This window comes from Phoenix dactylifera, chromosome 1 (genome assembly GCF_051530095.1).
Source record: "Phoenix dactylifera cultivar Ajwa chromosome 1, Ajwa_hap1_PhDact_Kaust_v1.1, whole genome shotgun sequence".
NCBI classification, from domain to species: Eukaryota; Viridiplantae; Streptophyta; class Magnoliopsida; order Arecales; family Arecaceae; genus Phoenix; species Phoenix dactylifera.
This window is the reverse complement of record NC_143190.1, coordinates 55,628,308-55,652,966: the sequence shown is the minus strand read 5'-3', so window position 1 is coordinate 55,652,966 and position 24,659 is coordinate 55,628,308. Positions and strand designations below refer to the sequence as shown.

The 24,659-nt window shown below is 37.0% G+C and overlaps 1 protein-coding gene across 2 annotated transcripts; it reads left to right on the top strand.

The window, feature by feature from the left end:
* Positions 1-1,385: 1,385 nt before the first annotated feature.
* On the top strand, positions 1,386-24,618 carry LOC103714323 (K(+) efflux antiporter 4). 2 transcript variants are annotated; one of them, XM_008801528.6, is made up of 20 exons: positions 1,386-1,905; positions 2,803-2,846; positions 3,240-3,295; positions 3,443-3,521; positions 3,677-3,738; positions 5,922-5,997; positions 6,185-6,259; positions 8,877-8,948; positions 9,060-9,143; positions 9,864-9,932; positions 11,472-11,549; positions 11,682-11,770; positions 13,128-13,224; positions 13,552-13,605; positions 16,831-16,926; positions 22,683-22,871; positions 22,961-23,038; positions 23,571-23,615; positions 23,892-23,984; positions 24,114-24,618. In XM_008801528.6, exons 1-20 carry the CDS (start codon positions 1,662-1,664, stop codon positions 24,192-24,194), a joined length of 1,761 nt encoding a protein of 586 aa, XP_008799750.4. In that variant the 5' UTR covers positions 1,386-1,661; the 3' UTR covers positions 24,195-24,618. The 2 variants fall into 2 exon arrangements, with proteins under 2 accessions (XP_008799750.4, XP_088563284.2); XM_088707158.2 differs by lacking the exon at positions 13,552-13,605.
* Positions 24,619-24,659: the final 41 nt, after the last annotated feature.

The window sequence follows — 24,659 nt, the reverse complement described above, 5'->3', positions numbered from 1 at the left end:
GTGCTTGTTAAGTAGAAATCAATGCGTGCTTGTTAATGAAGAAGTGCGTGACTTCATTAGGACCGGTTATGAGAAGCTAGGCTAGGAGTGCTAATTGTTGAGGGAACTCAAGTAACCATCAAAAAGTAACCATTTTATCATTAGAAAAATAAAATGAAAACTTTGAGAATTCTGTTAGTAATCATTTCTTAAGGGGCACGTTGAGAACTTCTCATCATTTAGAAACCTACTATATTATAGGTAAGCTAGAAGAGGAATGTGAGTATGGACTTTGCCAACTAACCTAAAGTATCCTATGGAAAGGAGAGAGAAAACTTAGATGGTACCCAAAATTCAAAAAAAAAATAGAAAAAATTGTAGAAAAATTATCCAAAATAACTAGATTTTTTTTAAAAAAATTAACTAGATAGATTAAAATTATCAAATTATATTAAATATATCTATATATATTAAACTTATCTAAATATGTTAGAAATATGTTTAGAAATATATAAAATATTTTTATGAAAATACAATGATAGAAAGGCATCCATTTATAGTCCCCATGTAAAAATTATTTTAGCAAAAAAAGTTATTTATCCATATGCATAAATTATTTTAGAAAAGTATAGAAATTTAGAACTATTTGAAATCATCCATTTAGAGTCCCCATGTAGAGTCTTCACATATTGGAAGCCATTAGAAATATCACCATGCATTTGAATCTTCATAATTATTTTAAAAATATTATAAGAAAAAAATTATTTGAAGCCATCTATTTAAAAATTTCTTAGAAGAAAAAAATATTTCAGAAAGCCTACTTCTTAATTATTTTAGAAAATAATTTCTTCCGCAGAAAAATTTCTTAATTATTTTAGAAAATACAAAAAACATCTTATTAATTATTTTTTTTAAAATTAATTAATTTTTATCAAGCCCTCTTGACATGTGGAAAAATCCTCAAAAAATATATGTCAGTAGGATAAATTTTTTTTAATCATTTTAGGAAACAAATAAACTCTACTTATAAAATACATTCCATTTATAATTTATTTTTTCTTTTTACTTTTTGAAAAATTATTTATTTTTTATTGTATAGATCTATATTTATATTTTAATATAGCTTGGGAAAGGTTTGTTGCTAAGATTGCATGAAATTTATTTTTCAAAATTATTTATTTCTATAGTAATTCTATAATAAAACTTTTTTTTAATATATTTGAAAATATATCCCGTTGTACTAGCTAGCAGCAATTATTGCAATAATCATTACTAATATATCACGGACTTAGCATTTGTTTTTCACTAATATACATCTTTTTGTTTTTAAAAATATTATTTTAATCTGACACAATGATAAACATTGGAAACGACAAATAAAATACGGCCGCTACGCTTGCAGCCACAAAGATTTTTGGGCAGTTTCGGAAATACACCCTGATCTCTCCGTTCCGGTGCTTCGCTGGACATCCTGTCTCGCGATGCGGCAACCTTCTCTCCCGAGAAGTAAGTGCAACTAGCGACGGCAATAGGGAGCGAACTCACTTCCTTCCCCGAAGGCGAATCTTATAAAGCCCTCTTTCCCTCCCATCTCGCAGTTCGCCCCCCTCGTTAACCTGCCTCGAGCTCGTAACCGTGATCCATCGCCCTTCTTCTCCTCCTCCTCCTCGGCCTTCCCGGCGATGAGGAGCCTCTCCCTTCCTCTTCCTCTTAGTTCTATCTTCTTGTTTCTTCTCTCCGTTGCTCTCCTCCTCTCCGCCCCCGCCGGCGCTGGGGACGGGGGCGGCGGCGGCGGCGGCGGCGGCAAAGCGGAGAGGAGCAACGCGACGGCGGCATCGAGGACGGGGCCGGCCCACGAGAGCTTTGCAGACATGATCGACCAGGCTCTCAAGAAGGAGTTCCCCGAGAGCGACCAGATCGATGGAGGTCCGTAGATCTGACACCCCCTTCTTTCTTTCGCTCGAATCTCCCTTTGTATGCTTGGTTTGATCTCTTCTTCTGGCAATGCGATGTAAAAGAGGGAGTTAAAATTCTAAAATTAGGGTTCTTGATCGTAGAATTAAGGATTCGTGGGGATCTTGATGCGCGCCGATCTAGATCTTGTCTGGCACTTTCTTTTTCTTCGTTAGAGTCCCGTGGTATAGTTTTTCTGTATCTAGTGCTAATTTGGAAAAAGATTAATGAAATCAGTTCTTTATAAAGAACTTCTTGGTATTTCGATTTATTCGATGCTGAAAGGAGTACGTGAGGTGCCTAAAATTCTAGTGCTAATTTGGAAATAAGATTAAAGAAAATAATTATTTAAAAATTTGTCTGTATTTTGCTTTATTGATGCAAAAATGGGTATATGAAATGCCTAAGGAAAGAGATCTTGGTGAATATTTGAATTTTTTTTTCGTTAACCCAAGCGGGTGTGGAGACCCATTAAACACCACCTGAATATGCCCTACTTGGTTTTATGAGGATTGACCTTGTCTCCCACTGCATGTAGTATTCTGCTTGGCAAATGATATGATTTTTTCCTTTTTTTGGATTAAGATATGATTTCTTTCCTTTTTTGGATAAACATATGATTTCTTTTTCTTTGGAGGAAGAATTTGGTGAAAATTCATCATCGCTGTTCATAGAGCTCGCTAGATTTTTTACCTCAACATCAGCATACATGGATTGAAAGTATGCAAACATTGCATCATTGAGGCAGGATATTCTATAGTAGCGTTTCATAGTTGGAATATGCACTGAAAAATAAAATGAAGGCAAGTATTTCACAATACTAATAAATTTCTTACCTGCCCTGCTTTCTTTTCCTGGTCTATTTCACAGAAACTGATCCAGGCGGCTTCAACAACAGCGTTGCCGAGAACCAGGTTTACGTCTTTTATTTTTGCATGCTTTGCAATTTCTTTCTTTCTTTTTCTTGTTTGCATAAGTATGAGATGAGTAAGATGAACAGCATTTCTTTGCAAAGGATGAAGGATGTTATAGGCATACAGCCTATCTTTCTAGCTAGCTATTAGACTAGAGGCAGTAGTTATAGGCATTCATTGGACACTATATTTGCCTATTATTCAATTCCTTTTCCCTCTTATGTTACACTCCAGATTTTGCACTATCATTTTTATGGAACTAAGGTCACCTGAAGTTTAATTTTTTCTTTACTGCATGCATATTTCACCTGAAGTTTCATTTTTTCCTTACTGCATGCATATATATCTGTTAAGCTGATTTCCTTCCCCCCTCTTTTTTTTTTGAATTCATAGGCGGTTCTTGAAACTGTTGCTAGAGTTACATCGAAGAAAAATGATACCAAAGAGAAGTATGTTATACTATCCTGTTAATCGCTGCATATATTAGATTAATCATATTCTTATTGACGGTTCATATATTTCTAAATTATTATATCAAGAATTTTTGCTAGTCATCAAATTGTTGATATATCAGATATCTATATTTGTTATCCTAGGTCGTTTCAGTTTCATGATGTTTTCAATTTAGACAATGAGAATCAGGCAGAAGACACGCCTACCTTGATAGATCGGAAGGTATGCTATGATAATTTCATATGGGAAAGCTCCTCTTTTTGTGGAAAAAAATTATTTTGACATTTGAAATAGATGCATTTCCCCATTCAGTTTGATTTTGTAGATTATTATGTAACATATCTTATTAAATGCATGGTATAAATTTGTCATTTCAGGATAATGTTTTTATTATATCAAATCCCAAGTCAAAATACCCTGTACTACAGTTAGATTTGAGGTATGTCTTCTGCACTTTGTCCATGATCATGAGTGTTATGTTTACTCAATATAGATTGCCAATGTCTCATCTTTTTAGCCAGTCTCTTTCTTAATGAATTAGTCCTTAGCCATGAATTCACCATTTGATCCTGTCAAGGGCTTCCTCCCTAGTCAACTATGCATTCTGTTCCCTCACTTCTATTTTTAAGTTTATCTATTATTTTAACCTTTTCCATCCTGAAGTGCAAGCTCCTTCATCATAATGCCTCCTATAACTTTTGGTATAAATTTCCTTACCATTAGTTAGCTTTCCACCTCTCAACCTATGGTATGTACTTTTATTTGGAACTTTTTGGCTCAAGGTTTTCTTGCAAGTTGCATGTCAAATAAATTGGTTCTATATTATCAATGATTAAAATTTTGGCTTTCGTTTTATATGTGTATGTTTTTAATTGCATGCATGATGCCTGATACTCATCAAACCATGTATGTTAGTATGAGACTGATTTTGGTGGAAATCAAACCGTTTATGTTAGTATGAGACTGATTTTGGTGGGAACAACATGACTTCTGGTCGCTTTGGTTCAAATGAGACAGGTGTTTTTGTGAGTGAACCCATTAGTGGTTGCATACATCTTCAATAGGACATGACCAACATGGTTTTAGCAATAGCACTTTTCTTCCGGACCTTAGTTACCAGAAGCAATTGTGCATGCGGGAGTGCAAGGAAGCGGCTCTCATTAGAAGAATTATAGAAATGCTTAGGAAGCAGGTAAGTGTATGAGTTTCTGAGGAGACATAAAGCGGATGAGCCACCCAAAATGGAAGACTCTTGCTACAAAGTTCTAAACAGTAAAATGGTATGAAATAACTAAAGTTAGTCGGAAATTTCTGCCTTCCATATGATCGGTTGCAGATCATATGAAGACTTGCCCCAGGGATGAACAAGTGGCTCTTGGTTATTTGCTTTGCATTGCCCAATAACAGTTTCTTGGTTCTTGTCATAAACGTGCATAGGAACAATACTATTCTTGCTTTTTATGCATAATTTATTGTATTACTTATTAACATTACATGTGTTAAATTAGTAATATATTATTCTTTAACCTTCTGTCTATTACAGCATTGGGTATTTTGCATAAATGGCCACTCACATTTTCAGATTTGCAAATTTTGTTGTTTTCATTTCTTTTTGCAGAATTGGCCAATTCTCAATCTTTCTGACCCAATTGCCCTCGGCCACATTATGTAATGCACAAGTTCAAGGGGTCTTGTGCGTATATTATCTAATGCACACATTTAGACTAACCAGTGCACACCATTTAGGCTAAGTATGTTTTGTTCATATCAGAAATGACTGGTCGAACATGTTTAGGCTATTTGGTGTACATAGATAAGCAGTTAGATAACCTGTGGTACCCAGTATGGCCACTTAGACAAATTGGTACATTATGTGATACACATTTAGACTAACCAGGTCAAATATTCATTGATACATGCACAAAATGTGGAATAGTATGTGCCCCTTGAGGGTGTGTCTTTTTGCTGATTGTTGCAGTAATCTTGAGTGCAAAATTTGACAATTGGATTCACATGGTTCATGTTGATAGGGCTAGGGGCAGTTTGGTCAGAAAAATTGCAAAACGGCTGATCCTGCAGAGGAAATAAAAAAGGGCCATTTCAAATTCCCTACAGCATTTTATGTTCTATAACATATTACAATCTTCAAGGGTTTTTCTTTTTTCTTTTTTTAACCAGTAAAAAGAAAGTATAATCTGGCATTTCAATTTTTGTATGTGCTCTTTTTTTTAAAACGCTAGTTTCACCTTTGAAATAAGATCTGTTTTTGTTGAAGCAATTTTGTGATGACAACAATTGTTGCTTTTTAACTGACTGCATCTTTAACTGAGGCAGCTTTTATGCATCTTCTGATGTACATGTTGCTTCATTCACCTATGGCTAGTGCAAAGACTAAAGAGATTTGAATCTTGGCATGTAATCATAACCCAAAAATCTTATACCAGTGATTCAGTTTCCATTATATGAACTATTCTTGGTGATGCATTCTTATTGGGGCATGTTTTGACTAGGCCTTGCACACAACTTCTATCCAGGCCATATTAGATTTTGCTTATATCTTATTGCATATGTTGCTATCAATCTACTCTACTTGATGACACACTAAATTGAATATCTTTGCAGGTTGATATCTGATCTTGTTGTGGTCATTGTATCTGCAACCTGTGGTGGCATTGCATTTGCTTGTCTTGGACAACCGGTCTGTCCAAATAAGTTACTTTTTTTCTTGCTTACTATTAGCTACATTCATCTAAGAAAGTTTGTTGTATAATGATGTCTTTTAGTTTTGAAGAAATTCTAAAAACATGACACCATTATTTAATTTCTAAATAATTGGAAAAAACTACATGTATTTACTTCTTTGTAACAGTTTCAGGTTATTGCAGGTTATTACTGGATATTTACTTGCAGGATCTGTCATTGGACCTGGAGGTCTAAGATTTGTCAGTGAAATGGTGCAAGTAAGGTGCTTGTACTTTTTTAGAACTGTTATTAATCCAGTTCTTCATGCAATATCATCATAAATTTGAAAATTCTTGGATAATGCTAATTGCTTGATTTTACATGTTTGAGAAGCACCTTTATGTTTTGTCTGGGCCATAAAAAGCATGCTGTGATTATCCAGTGTTGAACTATAATTCTCAGCTGTCTTTCTCCCAGAATCTATTTACAATATATTGGACTTCTGAAAGAAAAGGGGGAGGTGGGGAGAGGGGGAGGGGGCAAGAGCTGTGTTAGGCTTGTAGTAAATGGTGCTGCCTGTAGCAAATTTTTATTGTGGATTTTCTTTTTTTTCCCTAACTCACATAAAGGTGGACTATGGCACCACAGTTCAATCTTTAGAATCAAGGTAGTGCCTAAAAAAGGATCCTTAGTTTATAGTAAGTTGCTAGTGACCCTTAAGCTTGTTGACTATGGTTATTGGAGTTTGTGGATGTTGATAACCTTCTATTTTTCCATTAAAGAATAACTGCTAATATGTTAATATAGTTGTTCTGAGGCAGAGAAAACTTTTTGCTCTACATATATGTTGTTACATGCATGAGCATGCTAAAGTACTAAGATTACGGTGCATACAATATTTGCTTATGTCAATATAATAATAAACAAAAAGGACTAAAAGAACTTGATTTCTAATTTATGTGGTTAAAATATTATATTTCTACTATCTACAAAATCATCTCATGCTTTTCATGTACACAAAAAGATATTTGTGTCACTTTGCATACATTTTGATTTATTTGTATATTGGCTGCTAGTTTTAACAACAGAAGCATTTGAAATAATTTTAAGCTTGATTCATTTGGTTATATTGCTATTCTGAACTGTATATTACCAACATCTGTGTTCTGAAATGCTAGGTATATGAAAATTAAGGAATAAAAAACTTTTCACTTGTTAATCATTTTTATAATATATAATTGATGTAAATCGTAAAATGTGATTTTTTTAATTTCTGTACAGTCTTAGTTGTGGTGGAGTAATGAGTGGTTTATCTATATACATATATAATATTATGAATGTAAATATGTACCATGGTATGCGGAACCGGCCCATACGGGCCGGTTCAGCCCTTACTGGACCGGTATGGGCCGATTCAGCCCTTACTGGATCGGTCCGATGACCTACCTGTACGGTTCCGCCGTGGAAACTGGTATGCGCCAGAGCTGGAGAAGAAAGGGAGAAATAACGAGCGAGCGGGGGCAGGAGGGAGAAGTAGCCTCCCCGGATGCCTGCGGAGAGTAGCCCGGGGGGGGGGGGGGGGCGGCGGAGGCCGAGGTCGCGGTTGCATCCTCTGTTTCTTTCAAAACTGGGGACACAGCCGTGGAAAAAAATTTGAAAATTTTTAAGTAAAGTCGGCAAGTCACACACCGACTTCACTTAAATTTTTTTAATTTTTTTAATTCGGAATTTTTAAGTGAAGTCGGCAAACTCTTTGCCGACTTCATTTAAAGATCTCTAAATTTTTTTTGCAGCCACGTTCCCTGTTTCGAAGGAAATAAGGGATGTGGCCGGACCACAGCTTCCCCCGCGCCCCCACGGTCTCCCTCTGTCGACTTCACTTAAAAATTCTGAATTTTTTTTTGAAATAGGGGATGCGGTCGCGGTCGCGACCTCAGCCTTTGTCGCGCCCCCGCGGCCTCTGCCGCCCCCCCTCCCGGCGGCCCTCCACGGGTGTCCGCGACCTCTCTTTCTCTCTCCCTCCTCCGCTCGCTCGCTGTTATTCTTCTCCTTCTCCAACTCCGGATAGGCTCTTCCGGTACCGAGATGGTACCGAACGAGCTGAACCGGTCCGGTTGCCGACTGGTACAGCTTCCGGTACTAGTTTAGCATACCCTGATATGTACGTACTTCTATATGTATCTATGTTTGTATTATGCATTAACACGGATGCTTAAGGAGAGTCCTTTTCAACCGGAGGAGCCAAAAAGAAAATTTTTCTATGGCAATTTGTTTTTTGGTTAATACCTAAGCAAAGGCTAATTTTGGGATGCCAATATATTGTATTTTTTCTTTCTTATGGGACGCCTACTTAGGAAACGCCTATTTATGGCATTTTGTCTTTCTCCCTAAGTTTAGGATTATATATTGTATTGCTTGAAGAGCACTCCAAACGTGCCTATATAAAGACATGCCCTATGTTATGTTGGCAGAATTTTAATTTCAAGTTGGAGAGTATAAAAGATTAAGCCTTTGGCTTGTTTTCTGCTTTGTTCTGTATCTCTAGGCTTTTTTTTAAGTGGTGAGCGTGTTCTTGTTTGGTATCTCAGGAAGATTGTCTGTGAGTGGTGATCGCTAGAACTCTGTATCCCTAGGGTGGATTTCTTTGGGTGGTGAGTTTTTTTTCTATCAAACTCTGTATCCCTTAGGTGGATTCTTTTGGGTGGTGATTTTTTATTTATCCATTGTCCTTGTCCTTGAGGATTTGGGATTACCATTATTCTCAAATTCCTGAGTGGTTTTGGGTTTCTCGTGGAGTTGATCTTCCCCTTTTTATTTTTCTCGGCATCATGTATGCATACAGCTTTTAAATCTTCCTGTGCTACTGCCTCTCTTCATTGGCCTTCTCTTTTACAGGTTGAGACGGTTGCTCAGTTTGGGGTAATTTTTCTTCTTTTTGCATTGGGCTTGGAGTTCTCTGCAGCAAAGGTTAAATTCTGCATCCTTGTAAATGTTTTTTTGTAATTTTATGACAGATGCAATCTTTCCTGTTCAATAGAGCTGGATATTGATTGTGACTATAAGATAATGCATTTGCAGCTTCGGGTTGTTCGTGCAGTTGCTGTTCTTGGGGGTTTGCTCCAAGTTTTTCTTTTCATGTGCTTATGTGGTATTACCGCTTCGGTATGTCTTTGCTTCCTTATTTATAAGTTTTGAGATGCTCTGCATTTTTTGCTCTGTATCTAAACTAGAACACCCTGCTAGATCTTTAGTCCTTTTTTTTGGTATCAGAGGGCGGGCTTTGCAGAAGCAAATATATATGTCGCGGGACAAGTTCACTTTCAATCTCAAACTTCTAATAGCAGCCATCATAACCATCATATACTGGCTGGAACTTTTCACTTTTTATGGAAAAAATAACACTGTTATATGTACAATTTGCTCATTTTCTTTACTACCTTACAGTGGCTACTTTATAGTTATAAACTACACTAATTTCTCTCGACAAAACTAAGTTGATTGCTTTGACTGTTTACTTGTCTACCCGTACCTCCTGTCTTACATTAAAAAAAATATAGTTATGCCATCTGAATGAAAGGTTGAGGAATCTGTCAAGTTTGTTCTACATAAAATATTTTGCATTGTTTCAGTAGCAATTTTTGATTATTTCATAAACATTTGATGAGATGTCTAGATATTAGATCATCTTTCCTAATAATATAATTCCTTGGGAAGTGTTCTTGATTATATCTGAAAATTTTTGAAAAATAGACAGTAGGACCTTCATTATTGATACTATGTTTAACTCTGAGAAATACTCACATATAGGGTTATATTATTGTTCCCTTTGTTCCTCCTCTATTCTGATTTATATTATACTGTTTTTATCTATCTTTTTGGCAGTTATGTGGCGGCAAACCTTCAGAGGGGGTATTTGTTGGTGCATTTTTGTCAATGTCATCAACAGCTGTGGTACTACTCTATCATTTGGTTGGAATATGATCTATATTTAAGTTGTGAATTTCCATTGATGCCATAATGATAGCCACTACTAGGAAATCTTATTTATTCCGATTCGTAAGATCAAAAGAACAATTTGCAACGTATACATAATTCTTTTGAATTTTTTCCATGAATTAAAGTTCTGTTTATTCTGTCTGGCACAGTGTGGCATGTCTTTGTGCCATCATCATGCCATCGCCAGGAGCGTTGCATGCCAAAATGTTTCATCCGTTTCTTTTCCTGTTTGGCTTGAAATCCAAATGGAGGGTAACCACCGTTTTGGAAGATAAAATAAAGAGAAGAGATGGTATTTTGAAATACAATTGAATGGATTGTGGAGTCGAGATTAACATAATCCTGTGGAATGGTGGGGGAGGCTTGATAGAGGGGCAGCTGCTTGCAGTATCACATTGTAAAAGCCACATATGGCTGGTAAATAAGCGTAGTGTGACTTTGGGGTATCCAGAGCTATCCCCTAAACAAGAATGAAATTCATCATCTTAAATATGTTATTGTTGGGAGATAAGTTATTGACTCAAAATTTTGATAGGCAAGCATGATTTAATGTGTTTCCTTTGAATCTTCTTGAATTAAAGAACCTTGAGTGTGAAAAATTCTTATGTTCGTCGTTTTCAGAACTTCTTTTCAGCCATAAATCTCTGTTTTCCTGGAATCTATTCCACCACTTCGTATATTCAAGAACTGTCATATGTTATAGCTTTTATGCGCCTGTATTTCTTTGTTTCATCAGGATTTTTTTACGAACATTGTTTCTGCTAGAGTCAAGTAATTTCGTTAACGAGTCAACAAACTTGGCCAAGAAATAAATTCAGGTATCATAATTATGCGAACGATTAAGTTATGAAACTGCTTCATACCAAGCTTCATAACAAATAGTCTAATTAATGTGGTTTTTCAATGCCTTTACCCCTTTTTCAGCCCCTTTCCTTAACAAAGGTTTCAGCAAAACAATTTGTATAAGATTATTGGTATAGTGAAACCTTCAAACTAAAATATCTTCATCAAATGATACTATTCTAAGAGAATATACTGTTTGCCTTTATTATATTTTCCTTTATAACTTGATTGTTATACAGACTTGATTACTTAAGTTGACACTTGACACTCTTGATATTAAATATTTAATTTAATAATGGTATTCACATTGTTAGATCAGAATGTGAATTAATAATCCCGGTAAAGCTCCTTTACTGGTTGTCATATAATTTCCATTTTTCCTCAACTGCTTTAATCCTTATCTGCCCTCCTTCATTTTATTTCTTGGTTTCCTTCCTATTCTCAAATGGTGTAATTTTCATCTCCATCTTATTGTCCTATGAAATGATACCCCCTCCTTTGTATTTGTTTTGGTCGACACAACTATTTCTCTAACCTCAAGTAAAATCTTATCTTGGAACTTTTAGCTTCTGATATATATACGCTGAGAAATCTCATTTTCTCTATTGTAAAATTGGGAATGAAATGCCAATAATCATTTCTCGCACCCAGGTTTTGAAATTCTTGATGGAAAGGAACAGTGCTAATGCTCTTCATGGCCAAGTTACAATCGGTACTCTTATTCTCCAGGTAATGAGGTATTTCTGCCAATATATTCTCATGACTCAATGCATAATGTTATCATGGCTAGATATTTTTTCAGATTCTTGACATTTTTAAAAATAATGGCTTTTATTCTGGACTACATTGTGTGTGCCTCAGGATTGTGCTGTTGGCTTGCTGTTTGCATTCCTTCCAGTTCTAGGTGGAACTTCTGGTATTCTTCAAGGGTTTATATCCATGACCAAGTCGTAAGTGAAGCCCCTGTTTATGTGCTACTGTTATTGTGAATGTTCAATCTAAAGCTAATATAAGGTTCCATTGTCCTTCCCATTGAAATGGGTTAAGAATGCAATATGCTGATTGCAATAAAACATTTAAATACATTGTTTAATTGAATATAACTAGCATGTTGGGCGTGCGTTCACAGAGTTGAATATTTGAGAGAGACAGAGAGCAGAAAAAGAAAACTGGGTGAGTCTTTAAAAAAGAATTCTTATTAGTATTCAGAGGAGGTTGGATGAGAAAGGATTAGAAAGAGAAAAGGAAACGGGAAGGAGTGGAAAGCTGGATGTGTCCCTTTGTTTGGGAGGCCATGAACGAAAAGGAAAATGTGATAAATTGGAGTCTGGCTACAAAGGGCAGTCCAGTTACTCTTTTAAGTCTTATCGCGAAAAAATTCTCTCGTTAAAATAATAAAGATATAAAATAAATTAGTTTTATGGTAATAATCATTAGTTGATGGATTATGACACATGGTTATATTACTCAGTTTTGTATGTTTCTCTACCGTCACTTGTAATGATGAATGGTCGCTTAGCCATAACCACACATGGTTATATTACTCAGTTTTGTATGTTTCTCTATCGTCACTTGTAATGATGAATGGTCACTTAGCCATAACCGCAAGCCATAGCCAGCTATGTTTGTCAACTTTTTTAGGGTTTGCGGTGCATGTTTAATTAAAATTTGATAATTTTATAATATCTGCCAAGTGAGAGTCCTACATTTCTTTAGGTTTGACTGGAGTTGTAATCAAATGTGGAAAAGTGATTGACTGGAAGGTGAGCATTCTTTATTCTTTATGAGAGAGAGAGAGAGAGGTTCTGAAATTCACCTGGACTTTGGGAGAGTCCAAAGGCACAGGGAAGAAGACAAGGTTTGTTATAGGCCATGGCCATCTTGGAGGCAGAAATTTGTGGGCCAAAGAGCCAAAATGTAATCCAATCTTTTCTCGCCACATATATACTTTATAAGAGATCCAAGGATATAGCTCTGTCATCATGCAATATTCGATCACCTCATAACAAATGCATTTTAAGAAATAACAACTTTTTGCAAATTGCTCATGGTAGATGGTGGTATTTACATAAGTCATTTGATATCTAGTAGCATATGCAAAATATTTTTGGTAATGGGTGTCCGACATAGCTAAACTATCTTTCATCACTTCCGTATTAGAACACTTCTTTGTTTTCATTCTCATCAAATTTTCAAGCGACTATACATATTGTTCCGTTATCCAGTATGTTCCATGTCAGATCAACTTTCCTCTTAAGCAAAAACTAAGTGCTAATGGTTACACTAACTGAATCATGTTTTTACCAGGTTGATTGTGCTGTTTGCTTTCTTGGCAATACTTTCCATACTCTGCCGTAAATGCGTGCCTTGGTTTCTTAAGCTAATGATAAGTCTTTCATCTCAGGTATGTTTTCTTTTACCGAGGTTTAAATGCCATGTTACTTTGCTGGCCTAGCTCTGGCATAGTATGATGCATCATGTCTGATGTGCTATTCTAGTTCTTAGAATGCACGGGCACACACTGGCAGGTATGCATGTCATGCAACTGCACCATATGTCAGTCCGGACCTGGCATTCTGCATACCAAGCTGTGGCATTTGATCCTTGTCTTTAGTTGAGCAAGCAGTGTTGCACAAAAATGCTTTCTTATAGTACATGAATGATATTGTCATTCTGTATTACAATTTCTGGATCTGCAATTCTAACCTGATTCTGCATGTTATTTGTGCAGACCAATGAACTTTACCAACTGGCATCGGTTGCGTTCTGTTTACTTGTCGCTTGGGTTTGTGTCTTATCATTTCATAGTACCAATCATTGCATGTTTACATTACTTGTGCACAATCACTTCAAAACTGTAGTCCTTATGAAAATCCTGTGCATCTCCATTTAGTGAGCTTGTTGATAGAGGCACCCTTTCCAATGGCCTCCTTTCCAATAGCCTATAAGGATGTCTTGTCATTAAATTCTGCAGCATTAGGTGAGTTTGAACATAAACTTTAAAGGGAAAAAATTCTGAGAGAAAATATCTGATGTTTCATCAGGTAAAAATTCTGAATTTCAAAAATCCTATATTTAAATCTTTTGACAACTCAGATCAAATAAAGTGAGAAGTCTTGCAAATTGTTATTGTCTCGACAGTTTTCTGTCAGTCACTTTATTTGGAATTGCTTCATGATTATTCCAACACTTTCAGACTGCTAAAGCTTTGCCAGATATGGACTTATCAAATCCGGTGATTCTCTTTTTTTTAGTTGGACTATAAATTAATGATGGCTCTCCTACCAGTGTCTCAACTTTCATTGACATTTGAAACAGAATTCTTACAGCAATGTGGCAGTTATTATTATAGAATAAGAATTTTCTATTGTGTTTTCTTGCTGTGGATATCTTATGACATTTTGCAAACCTTTTTCATAGTATACTATAAAGTGGTATGGTGACTTTTCAACATTTTACTATTCTCTGCACTCAAGTTTTATAACATGTATTGTTTTTTATAAATCCATTTTTTAACTTCATTGCACTATGTATTCTTTCAGACATGGTTTAACTTTTCCTTTTTAGAATTTTTTTTCCTTCTCATATTCCAGGGATATACTTTAAAAAAAAGAGTTTGGTAACTAGTTCACATTTTCCAGCAAGGCATGATTGAACTTGGACATCAATTTCTGATCTCTTCTGTATTTCAGGATTTTTTTTAATCTTTGTGATGGTACAGAGACTGGATATTTTCAAATGTTTTCGACAATTCTAAATCCTCGAACCATTATTTTTGATGGTGTCATAAATTCGACATATCTTGTAATTGTTTGTATAGATAAATTTTCTTATATGATCATTATTAATATTTACAATCAATGCTAAGAACAAATGTAATTTCAGTAAATGGGTTGACTTGATGCTAAAAATTTGATCAACCGAACCTCTTTCTCTCCCTCTCTGTCTGTTGGTCGGTCGGTCGGTCTCTCTCTCAGCCACCTCTCATGCCCAAATTTATGCATGCATTCATACCTTAAAAGGGCACCGAGACATCTACATCCGTGATGGTTGATGTCGGATGAGGACAAGTATTGGAATGATATGAGAGTTAACTTCTAATATAGAAAAAAAACACATACTTACAAGTCCAGGACCAGAACCCTTAAATGTAATGTCCTCAGGTAACAAATGAGCAAACAATGCACAAAGGGTATATATGAAACAATAAGATGAACCCATTTTACACCTTTATACAACTGAACTCCAGCATACCCTTGAACTTGTGGCAACCAAGTTGCTCGATACTTTGCTGTGATGAGGGACTTCTCAGGAGAAATTCTAGCTCCCAGATTTTAATTTCAGAATGTCTAATCTGAGCATTATCATAATGATATTAAAAGCTGGAAGCCCTTTGGAGCTTTCCAAACCAATGGGGTTAAACTAGGTGGTAAGCAGTTGTTGTAGGATCAGTGACATTGATCATCAATCTGCTGACCACCCTAGATTCGATCATCTAGGTGGAGAGGATGGATGGGGAAGGTCAATCAATTATAATTCTAATCCGAATAGGCCTCAGTCATGATATAATATGCCACTGAAGAAAAATCTGAGGGCCTGTTTGGCATTGTTATTTTTTATGTTATTGTTTCTCTACAAGTTAGTGAAATAGCAGATAGAGATTGTTGTTGAAGATAGCATTTTCACAAACTTCTGCTATTCCTTGTTCTCATTTTTACTCTATCTTGAAAGCCATAAATCTCTGCTTCCAAAAAATCTTCAGATTTGAGAGAATTTTGAAAAACAAAAGATTTCCGTTGTACATGTTCTCCATTTTATTTTTCTTCTTGGGGTTTGTAAGTAAAAACAGAAAACAAAAGCAATACCAAGTAGGCCCTGAATATTAACCTGTGGCACAGAAGGTTATGTGGATCTCCACACTATGTGAGTGATTTTAGAGTGAGGATGGAACCCCCGTGTTGAGATAAGTTGAAGTCATTGTGTCAACTGAATGTTGGAAAATAATATGGCACCATGCTATGAAATATGGTTAGTTTTCAAAGCTGGTCCTGTGATGGATGTATGCTGATATCTTGACTTGAATAGCATGGCCAGATGAACCTTATTCAGAATTTTATCACTCAAGGCCCAACTTCAAAGATGGTGAAGAGACCTTGAGTAGAGGATAGGAGAATTCACACTCCAAGCCTTGAGAAATAAGAGCTGAATTCAAGTAATGATGCATTGAGCCTCCATTAGCGGGCAATAACACAATATATACTGTTCCATATGTCCAGACATACAGTTATGGCCGGCCACAGCTCCACATATTTAACACTCTCTTTAAGGCATGACTTCTCGGTGCATGTACAGACACTATAATCATAGATTGTTAGATTAATGTGCAGTCGATAACAACTTTTTTATAGTTTGCAATGGTCAAATTAGTTTGACATAAACTCCCTCTTCGGCCCTTTTTGGGTAAATCCTGCCAGATCTGGCAGAATAGCTCGGAGAGAGGCACGGAAGAGATAGAGCATGAGAGGGGGAGGGAGGGAGAACACGGGTAGGCCGTAGGTCCCAGTCGCTGCAGGAAAGGGGCAAAAGACCTTGAGAGGTCTTTTTTCTTCTCTTTGAGATTGGCGCCCACGACCCTCCGCATGCTCTATCTTTCCCTCTTTGCTATGTTACCTTCTCTCAAGAGGTCCTTTTTCTTCTCTTGGAGATTGGCACCCGCGACCCCCCACATGCTCTCTCTCTCCCTCTCTTCTCCTTTACCTTCCATCCATGCACCGCATCTTCCTCCACATATCCTGCCAGATCCAGCAGGATGTTGCCAAAACAAGCTCTTAGTAATATTTCCGATTCTTGTTTTTCCTTCAGGAATCAAAATATAGGAAATTAAGAATAATTAATTTTTCTCAGAATTTGTAGACAGAACAGCTTAATTTCTTTCAACCAGCATGTCTATCTATCTGGTAATTCTCATATATCAACAGTTTTCTAATTTAAAAATCTGTTACCTTCTCAGTGTAGCGACAAGTTGGGATTAAGTCTTGAATTGGGTTCGTTTGCAGCAGGAGTGATGATATCGACCACCGATCTTGCACAGCATACCCTTGAACAAGTAAGGTTATATGCCATAGTTTCCGCTTGAATGTTGCAGATAACCCAGAATGATGCCGACTCACCTGTGATTTATGTGAACTGTTTATTTACCAGACCCTTATTTTCAATGCATTGATAATAGGATTGCTTGACAAAATATTGTTTTTCTGCCATGCTGATAGTTAATAGTATTGCAATGCTTGCACTGGTAACATTAGAAGTAGCTCTCTCTCTCTCTCTCTCTCTCTCTCTCTCTCTCTCTCTCTCTCTCCCGCCTTCCCCCTTTCCCTGCCCGGACTCAGTATCTTTTCAATCGCATCACATAAAATAAATTATCCCGACTCCCTGCATGAGTTTAAAAATTTTTCCATTATGCCACTTTTTTGTCCTGAGCATAGCTCATGGTTTCAAATTTTATAACTGCATGATTCTTCAAGCTGCTGAAGGAGTAACACAGTGAAGTTCTTCAGATTAATGAGTATTGAAAAATTTATGTCACAGTAGTGAGACCACATGGTTTCATGGAGGTACTGTCTTTAATGTAGATTAAACTGGTATTATGTCTCACTATGCCTTGAGCTGTCAAAGGTTAACCATCAGCATTGAGAGTCTGGCTTACACGTGCATTATGGCTGGTTGCTTGAGCATGGTTTATATTTGATTTTCAATATACCCGACTAATATGGTCAAGAACTTCTTGTAATGTAAAGAAAGCAACCGTCTTCCTCTACAAGTTTCCAATTGTTCTAGAAATATAAGATACCAACATTTAGTTGCAGTTTTTTGAGATTTGGAAAATATCAATGATTACGCCTACTGATTCTGAAATAGTTACTTCCATGTTCTTGAATGCGAAATTAGCCAGAACTTCCAGAGTCATTCGTGAAAGTTGAAAACATGCCTTGCCATCAGGAATTGACATTCTAATACTCGAATTTGGTTGTACCAAGTGCTGAGATACGCCCTGTACGATGCGACATTCGCAGCGGAATTCGCACGGGACGTCGTTCATCGTATGAGCGCGCCATAGATCGTAGAATTCAAAAAATTTTCTGGATCCAAATCCAGAAGATCTTTGAACTCAATAGGGAGGGGAGATTAGGATCTGAAAGGAGGTTGATTAATTATCATAAAAATGAAACAAAAATCAGAAGTTATAAATTTGAAGATTATATCTTCAAATTTTCTGCAGGTGAAGAACACCGTAGTCTGATGATCTTTTTAGATTTCTGTTGAAGCCGCACACATGTCCGGCCTCTACAGGTATCCACACGAGGATTTAATCATCTGAGATAAGGTTTTACTGGAGTGCTAGCTCCTTGCAAAGACCTCTCATGACTATCAAAAGATTGGAAGAAAAATCAGCAACATACCTCCTTGAAGAAGAACCCTTTCTACTTCAACCTTGCTTGTGATGGAGGAAGAGGAAGGATGATGCTTTCATCGTGGATCTTCCTTGCCTTGCTCTCGTGGAAGAAGAGGAAGAAGAGGTCCCCTTGCTGCCATGGAGGAGGGGGGAAGAGGGCTTGCCGTAAGGAAGAACTCCTTCCTTGCTGCCGTGTGAAGTGCTCTTCCCTTGCTTCTTTTCTTTTATTTCCAACTCCTTGGAGGAAGAAGAAAGGCCTTCAGCTTGCTGTCGTGAGAGAGGAGAAGGTCTCCTCTTGCTGCCGTGGAGAAGGTGGAGAGGAAGAGGGTGGAGGCGTGGGGAGGAATTGCATGAAGATGCTCTCACATGCCTCCTATTTATAGATGAGGGCCTAGGTTTTTCCAAAGGCTTATCTCATGAAGAGATAAACTTCTCAAAACCACCCATCCTTGGATTTATGCCAAGTGTCCAATCCATGTACTCATGGTGCCATGCAATCATTGCATGACATATGGACTCTGAAATCCTCATAGTGTGAACACGACTTAAGTAATTTTCATCCTAGAATGACATGTGGACTTTAAAGTCCGCATATGACTTATGGCTTTTATATCCTACGATGCCATGTGGTCTTTAAAGTCTGCATAGTGTCATCCTACGATGACATGTGGACTTTAAAAACCGCACATACCCTGATCTAATCAGGGTTGACCCAATTATAAATCCAAATCAATTTGGGTCGAACCCAATTTGATTGGCTCACTAAATCAGCCCAATTGCAATCAATTCTACTTAATTCTTCTTTCATTAACTCACTAACACTTAATGGATTAATTCAATCACCAATCATATTAATAATTGACATCTATTGTGATTCTAAATCACAATTATGATAGTTTGTCTAATCAAATCCTCTATGTGTGCGACCCTGTAGGTTATATTCTGTCTGGTAGTGAGACATATTAAGATCTCTATCTCAATATCACTAAAACTCTTTTCAGTGGACTGAAACAATTTCAGTTCTACTTTAGGGTTCATTGATCACCAAGTGAATGCCTTCGAGTCTCACAATCCACTAGTGACACCTAGCAGTATGGGGTGGCAACCCAGCAAAATGGAATGTCTGAACCTCTAGGTGCAGTTAGCATATGATATAGTCCCTCTATCATGGATTCCGACATAATGGAGGTTATGGATAACTCGTCAAACCCCATCGTCTGTCATATGTTTAATTTATTCGACTTCCAGTTCGAGATATGGAAAATTCTTTCTCCAAAATACCTGGTCAGAAATTTATCGAACTCAGTCTCATAAATCACATAAGATCACTCCTAATCTATCAAGGTCGATATATCCCATCTAGATGCAACCCTATTCCAAAATGAATACTGCAGCCAATCCGCACCACAAGGATCCGAATGGCTAGATCCCAAGTCCACATGCTTGTCAAACTGCAGCAACCTCACAGTGAATAGCTGAGGCATCGCAGGTCAAAGGATAAGTCATACAACTGCAGTACAAGTAGTCACTGACGAGTAGATAGACATCCATATGACTACTTTCTTTGGTCACGCTCAGTACCTTATTTTCTAACAAATACTCGCACAAACACTCCAGTGTCTCTACACCGTGGACTTGAAACTCGTCCATCTAACTAAGTGATTTGTGCACTAATCTCAGCGGATCGATCACCGTCCCTCGTGATGGATCCATCGATTAGGAGCATTTAGAAATTAATCCTTAATGATACATACCTCAAATTTTCAACTCCTTGAGAATATATGTCATCATCTATTAATTTTTTGGACGATTCATGGACACATACAAATATGAATGATAAACAAATTGCCCAATTTTATATATTAATAAAAGTCAAATTATAAATTTGTGCCTCAGATTACAAATGTGTCAGCCACATTGGCTTCTAGGGCATACTTCTAACACCAAGTAGACATCAGGACTACATGTGTGCACTACCAGTGTTGTAATTTTATGCTAAAATGACTTTTGTTATCTTGGTATACAAGGTTAATTATAGATGACTTGACAAGGATTTCTACGTCAACATATCTAAAACCAAGGATCTAAACCTCGCTGTAGCCTAGCAAGTCAATGGGTTTGGAGACGAAACATCTTGGTTTCATAGATATGCATGAAACTTAGTAAAATGGTACATCAGGCAGATGAAAGACCAAATAAAAGTAAAAATACATGACATAATAAAATTGTTTTTGCTGCATTTTCACTATTTCTATTAGACTTAGTGAAAGTAACTCATTCCTTTTACTTTAAATGATTCTTCTCAACATAATAAAATGCTTCACCTTGGCAAGGTTGCTTTTCTGTGTTTTTGTTTATCATGCATTAAGATTTGACTTCACATATCCTCCAAAATCTTGAACTTTAAGCATCATGGAAGGAGCAAAATTTCTCTTGCTGGCCCACAAATAATAAGCCATGATCATAAAATTAGAAATAACAATGAAAAAGTAATGAAAATGGTTTCCTACAACAACCTAGTTGACTGTTAAGTCTCTTCAGCATAATTTATGCATATCTTGGTTATATTTTCACGAATCATGTATATTTCTGTACCAGTACACATTATAAAATGGTCTATTTTGGTCTATAACCTACTTAAGGCTGCAACTGAACCAGGCTGTTCATGAGTCGCTTTGGTTGATCTTGTCAGCATTCTGATTTGAGGTTGTTCAGTTAGGAAACAAGCTGGGCTCAATCCTCACCTAAGGCTCGATTAGGATTTAAATTTTGTAGTACAGACCGATGCCAGTCATGGGCCGGTGTGTGAAGGTACATGATGGTGTGGGGTTAGTTCCATTGGTAGTCGTGAGCAGCAAAAAAGATTTTTCTTTGTTTTTTTTTTATAGAAAAAAGTGGTAGGGGGTCAATACGGCATTGATGCAGATGAATATGGGATGCTACACCGGCAATTCAGGTCATACTTGCTGAAATGGGGGCTTAAGAGTGTCCTTTGTTCCGGCCCTCGCCATTATGCCAGTTTGTGGCTGCTATTCCCGAGCTTGTATAGCTATGGATTCGTAAAAATAAGAGGAAGCTCAAGCTTAGCTGGATACCAGGTTCATTTAACCTTATTCAGTTACGAAAAGTGCCATACTTCAACTTTTGTATTCGAGCTTAGCTCGGACTTGAGTTCCCTTGGAATATAACCAGCCCAGCCAGAGCAACACAACCTTGCTCATCAATAGCCCCATACTTGGTGGCACGAGTAGTATTACATTGACCTTTGTGGTGAGAAATCTAATTGTATTTTACGTAAGCATCCCACATGAGTGCCTGCAGCCTGGTGCTAAGTAAAGAATCAATTAGAATTACGATCTAATAGTACTAGAAGAACTGATATCTAGTGTCTCCATTAGCTTTTAATTCATTGTTAACATGAAACTGCACAAAGCTCTTACAAATGAAGCCACTATGATGTAAATAACTCATTGAGGGGCGATGATAAGTGAAATCTAGTGACTTATATGCTTTAGATTGTAAGACCCATGCATGGGAAAATGCATTGAGAAACCATATCAGTCCCAAATGTAACTTAAACAACCCATGGTTTAGAAAACTGTCGGTAACACTGTAAATACCAAGAGCACTGGGCAAAGCCTAATTATTTTCAATGGAAGGACATGTTCACCTATTCAATGTGTCTCTTTCTCATCTCTAGGGACACTATGGTGCCAAAGAAGAATCAAACCAAAGTTAAGACCATTGTGGGACCAGTTTGTTCTAGCTTTATGTTGGATGGGCACACCAGCCCTGTCAGTGGAGTTGCACTTGTTGTTCCATCTTCTTAATCAAAGCAAAGTCAGATTCCAACCTCGGGCACATCCTCTTCTCATTGATCTGTGCACAATACTTTGATGGGCTCTTCTCTATCTTCAGGTACTGGTTGGTTCTCCTCAGCAGCAAGGATGGACGTCTCTCTCTCTCTCCACTTGAGAGAAGTTGCCTTCGACCCTCTCTTCACTTTGATTCATCCTAGTTTTCTTCTTTTCCTATCTCTTCTCTTTGTTTGAATCACTTTTTCCTTTTGTGTTTTTCTTTTTTCACCTCCTTATCTTTGTAATTAACTTTTCAATTTTGGTTTAACAAATGGGTGGCCCTTCCCTCCAAAAGAAACAACAGTTCTCTTTCCCTTAGTATGTAGTGCAAGTTAGGAATAAGAGGGCCGTTGAGGATGTATATTTGGATTTTCCCTCCTTAGAGGAAGCTTGTCCTGCAATTTCTGTTAAATTATTTATGTACATTTCTTCTGATAAATCTGTTATTACCTTTTATATATTGAATTGAAGCAAGAGTTGGAGATACTTGGCCTTCGTTAGACATAACAACTTATAGTATGTTTTCTTATTTTTGAATTCTTCTTTCTGCAGGTTGAACCCATTCGCAACTTCTTTGCTGCTCTTTTTCTTGCTAGCATCGGGATGCTAATTCATGTCCATTTCCTATGGAATCATGTGGATATTTTGCTAGCAGCTGTGATTTTGGTGATCATCATAAAAACAATAGTAGTTGCCACAGTTGTTAAGGGATTTGGCTACACAAACAAGACATCACTTCTTGTAATAATGGACTTTCATTTTGCTATTACTTATATCTTTAAGATATTTCATATTAATACAAGTGAACCTTAACTTTATTGTGTATGTAGGTTGGCATGTCTCTGGCGCAGATTGGAGAATTTGCTTTTGTTCTTCTTAGTCGTGCTTCAAATCTGCACCTGATTGAGGTTGTTATTGATGTTTATAGTGTTGTCTTTTTATAGGAGAATGATGCATCCATATTAGAATATCTATGCCTTTTCCGTGCATAAACAATGTTACATGTAATACAATCATGAAGTAACTTGACCGTAAAGGGTAATATGATAAAATTCAGATATTGCTAATCCCTGGAAAAGTCCTTTGGTGGTTGGCGGACTTGGAACATTTTTTTGCATGTAGAAGGCCCACAATTTTTTTTTCAAAACCTGATGGCAGATGCAGTGCTTAAGGGCACAACATTTAGCAGGACTTAACTGTACAGGCATGACCCCTGCACCCATTCCATCCTCCACCTTCATGCTCTCCTTGTTGCCAGGATGACCGCAAGAAAATAGGTCATATTCATGTGGACTCGGACCCATCCCTACCCTTTAGAGCATGCGGCTGTATAACATCATTTATGTAAATATATATTTTAAATGAAATGGTCTTTAGCTCATCTTTTGGCATCTTGTACAACAAAAGCCATTTAACTAATAGTTTGATTGTTTTTTACAGAGCAAATTGTATTTGCTACTTCTGGGAACAACAGCTTTAAGTCTGGTATATTCTCATATCTCATATCTCATATTAACTATTTTGTATTATATTGCTATTAGAGGCTTTAACAGGTTAAAACTTCTAGGGGTAAGACTGCTAACGATGGCATGCTATATAGTCTTTTGTACAGGCTGTATACATCTAACCTCCAGTAGACTGCCCATCTCTATCTACTACCTTTTTTGAAGAAGCATTAATTCTTAGAGATCTTTCTCTTTTCTTTTTTCTTTTTTTTTTGCCGCAATTGTTGCTCCAATCATAGATGTGGTAATTATGCAGGTTACTACTCCTTTGCTCTTCAAGCTTATTCCAGCAGTCATTCATCTGGGAGTTCTGCTACGATGGTTCTCACCTGATAGCAGTCAAGCTGAGGTAATTCTTTATCTTTAGAACTATTTATTTGTCACACTTATTTTAGATGGGAGAGGTAAATAATTTCTTTTTCATATTGATTATAGAATGGGAGGTAATGATGTTTCATTGCATGATTTTTATATCCAGATGGGATTTAAAGGTGAAAGCATTCGCGCGGACAGTGTTAAGCGTATTACACTGCTGGTCCAAGGCGCTCACGATTCATGAAATGTGTTCAAAAAGCGAATGAAGGAACACCTGGTTTACCTGATGGGCTTCATGATACGTTTGGATGACAAGTATCCATGCGAGCAAAGGAGATTTGACTGATGACATGTTCTTGTGGAAGAAAGTGCCTCATTTTTGTCTTCCTTTCACATCTCAATCCAAAATGGCTGTTGCACTTTCCACAGAAAAAGTATCCGCGTGGCAGGAAGATTGCCAGGCATTGAACCTTTGTGCTTGATGGGATAATATTTTGCTATCACCCTCATGCCAGATTATGTGTAAAGTAGTTTTTTTCCTTTGTACTATACCTTTTATTCTTTTTCAGGATTGCTCATAGTTGGAACTGGCACCAGGCCTTTAAACAACGTGTAGAATATGGCAATTGATCTTATTCATTTCAAACTGATCACGAGCATTTTCTTTATCTCATTCTCTCTTCTGCAGTTTAGTTTCGAAACCATGCTA

Excerpts from the sequence above, each read along its gene's own strand:
- LOC103714323 (XM_008801528.6), top strand. The coding sequence starts at position 1,662 with ATGAGGAGCCTCTCCCTTCCTCTTCCTCTTAGTTCTATCTTCTTGTTT. Across the intron at positions 11,550-11,681 it reads TCGGTACTCTTATTCTCCAG|GATTGTGCTGTTGGCTTGCT; the intron begins GTAATGAGGTAT and ends TGTGTGCCTCAG. Across the intron at positions 23,039-23,570 it reads CAAATCTGCACCTGATTGAG|AGCAAATTGTATTTGCTACT; the intron begins GTTGTTATTGAT and ends TGTTTTTTACAG.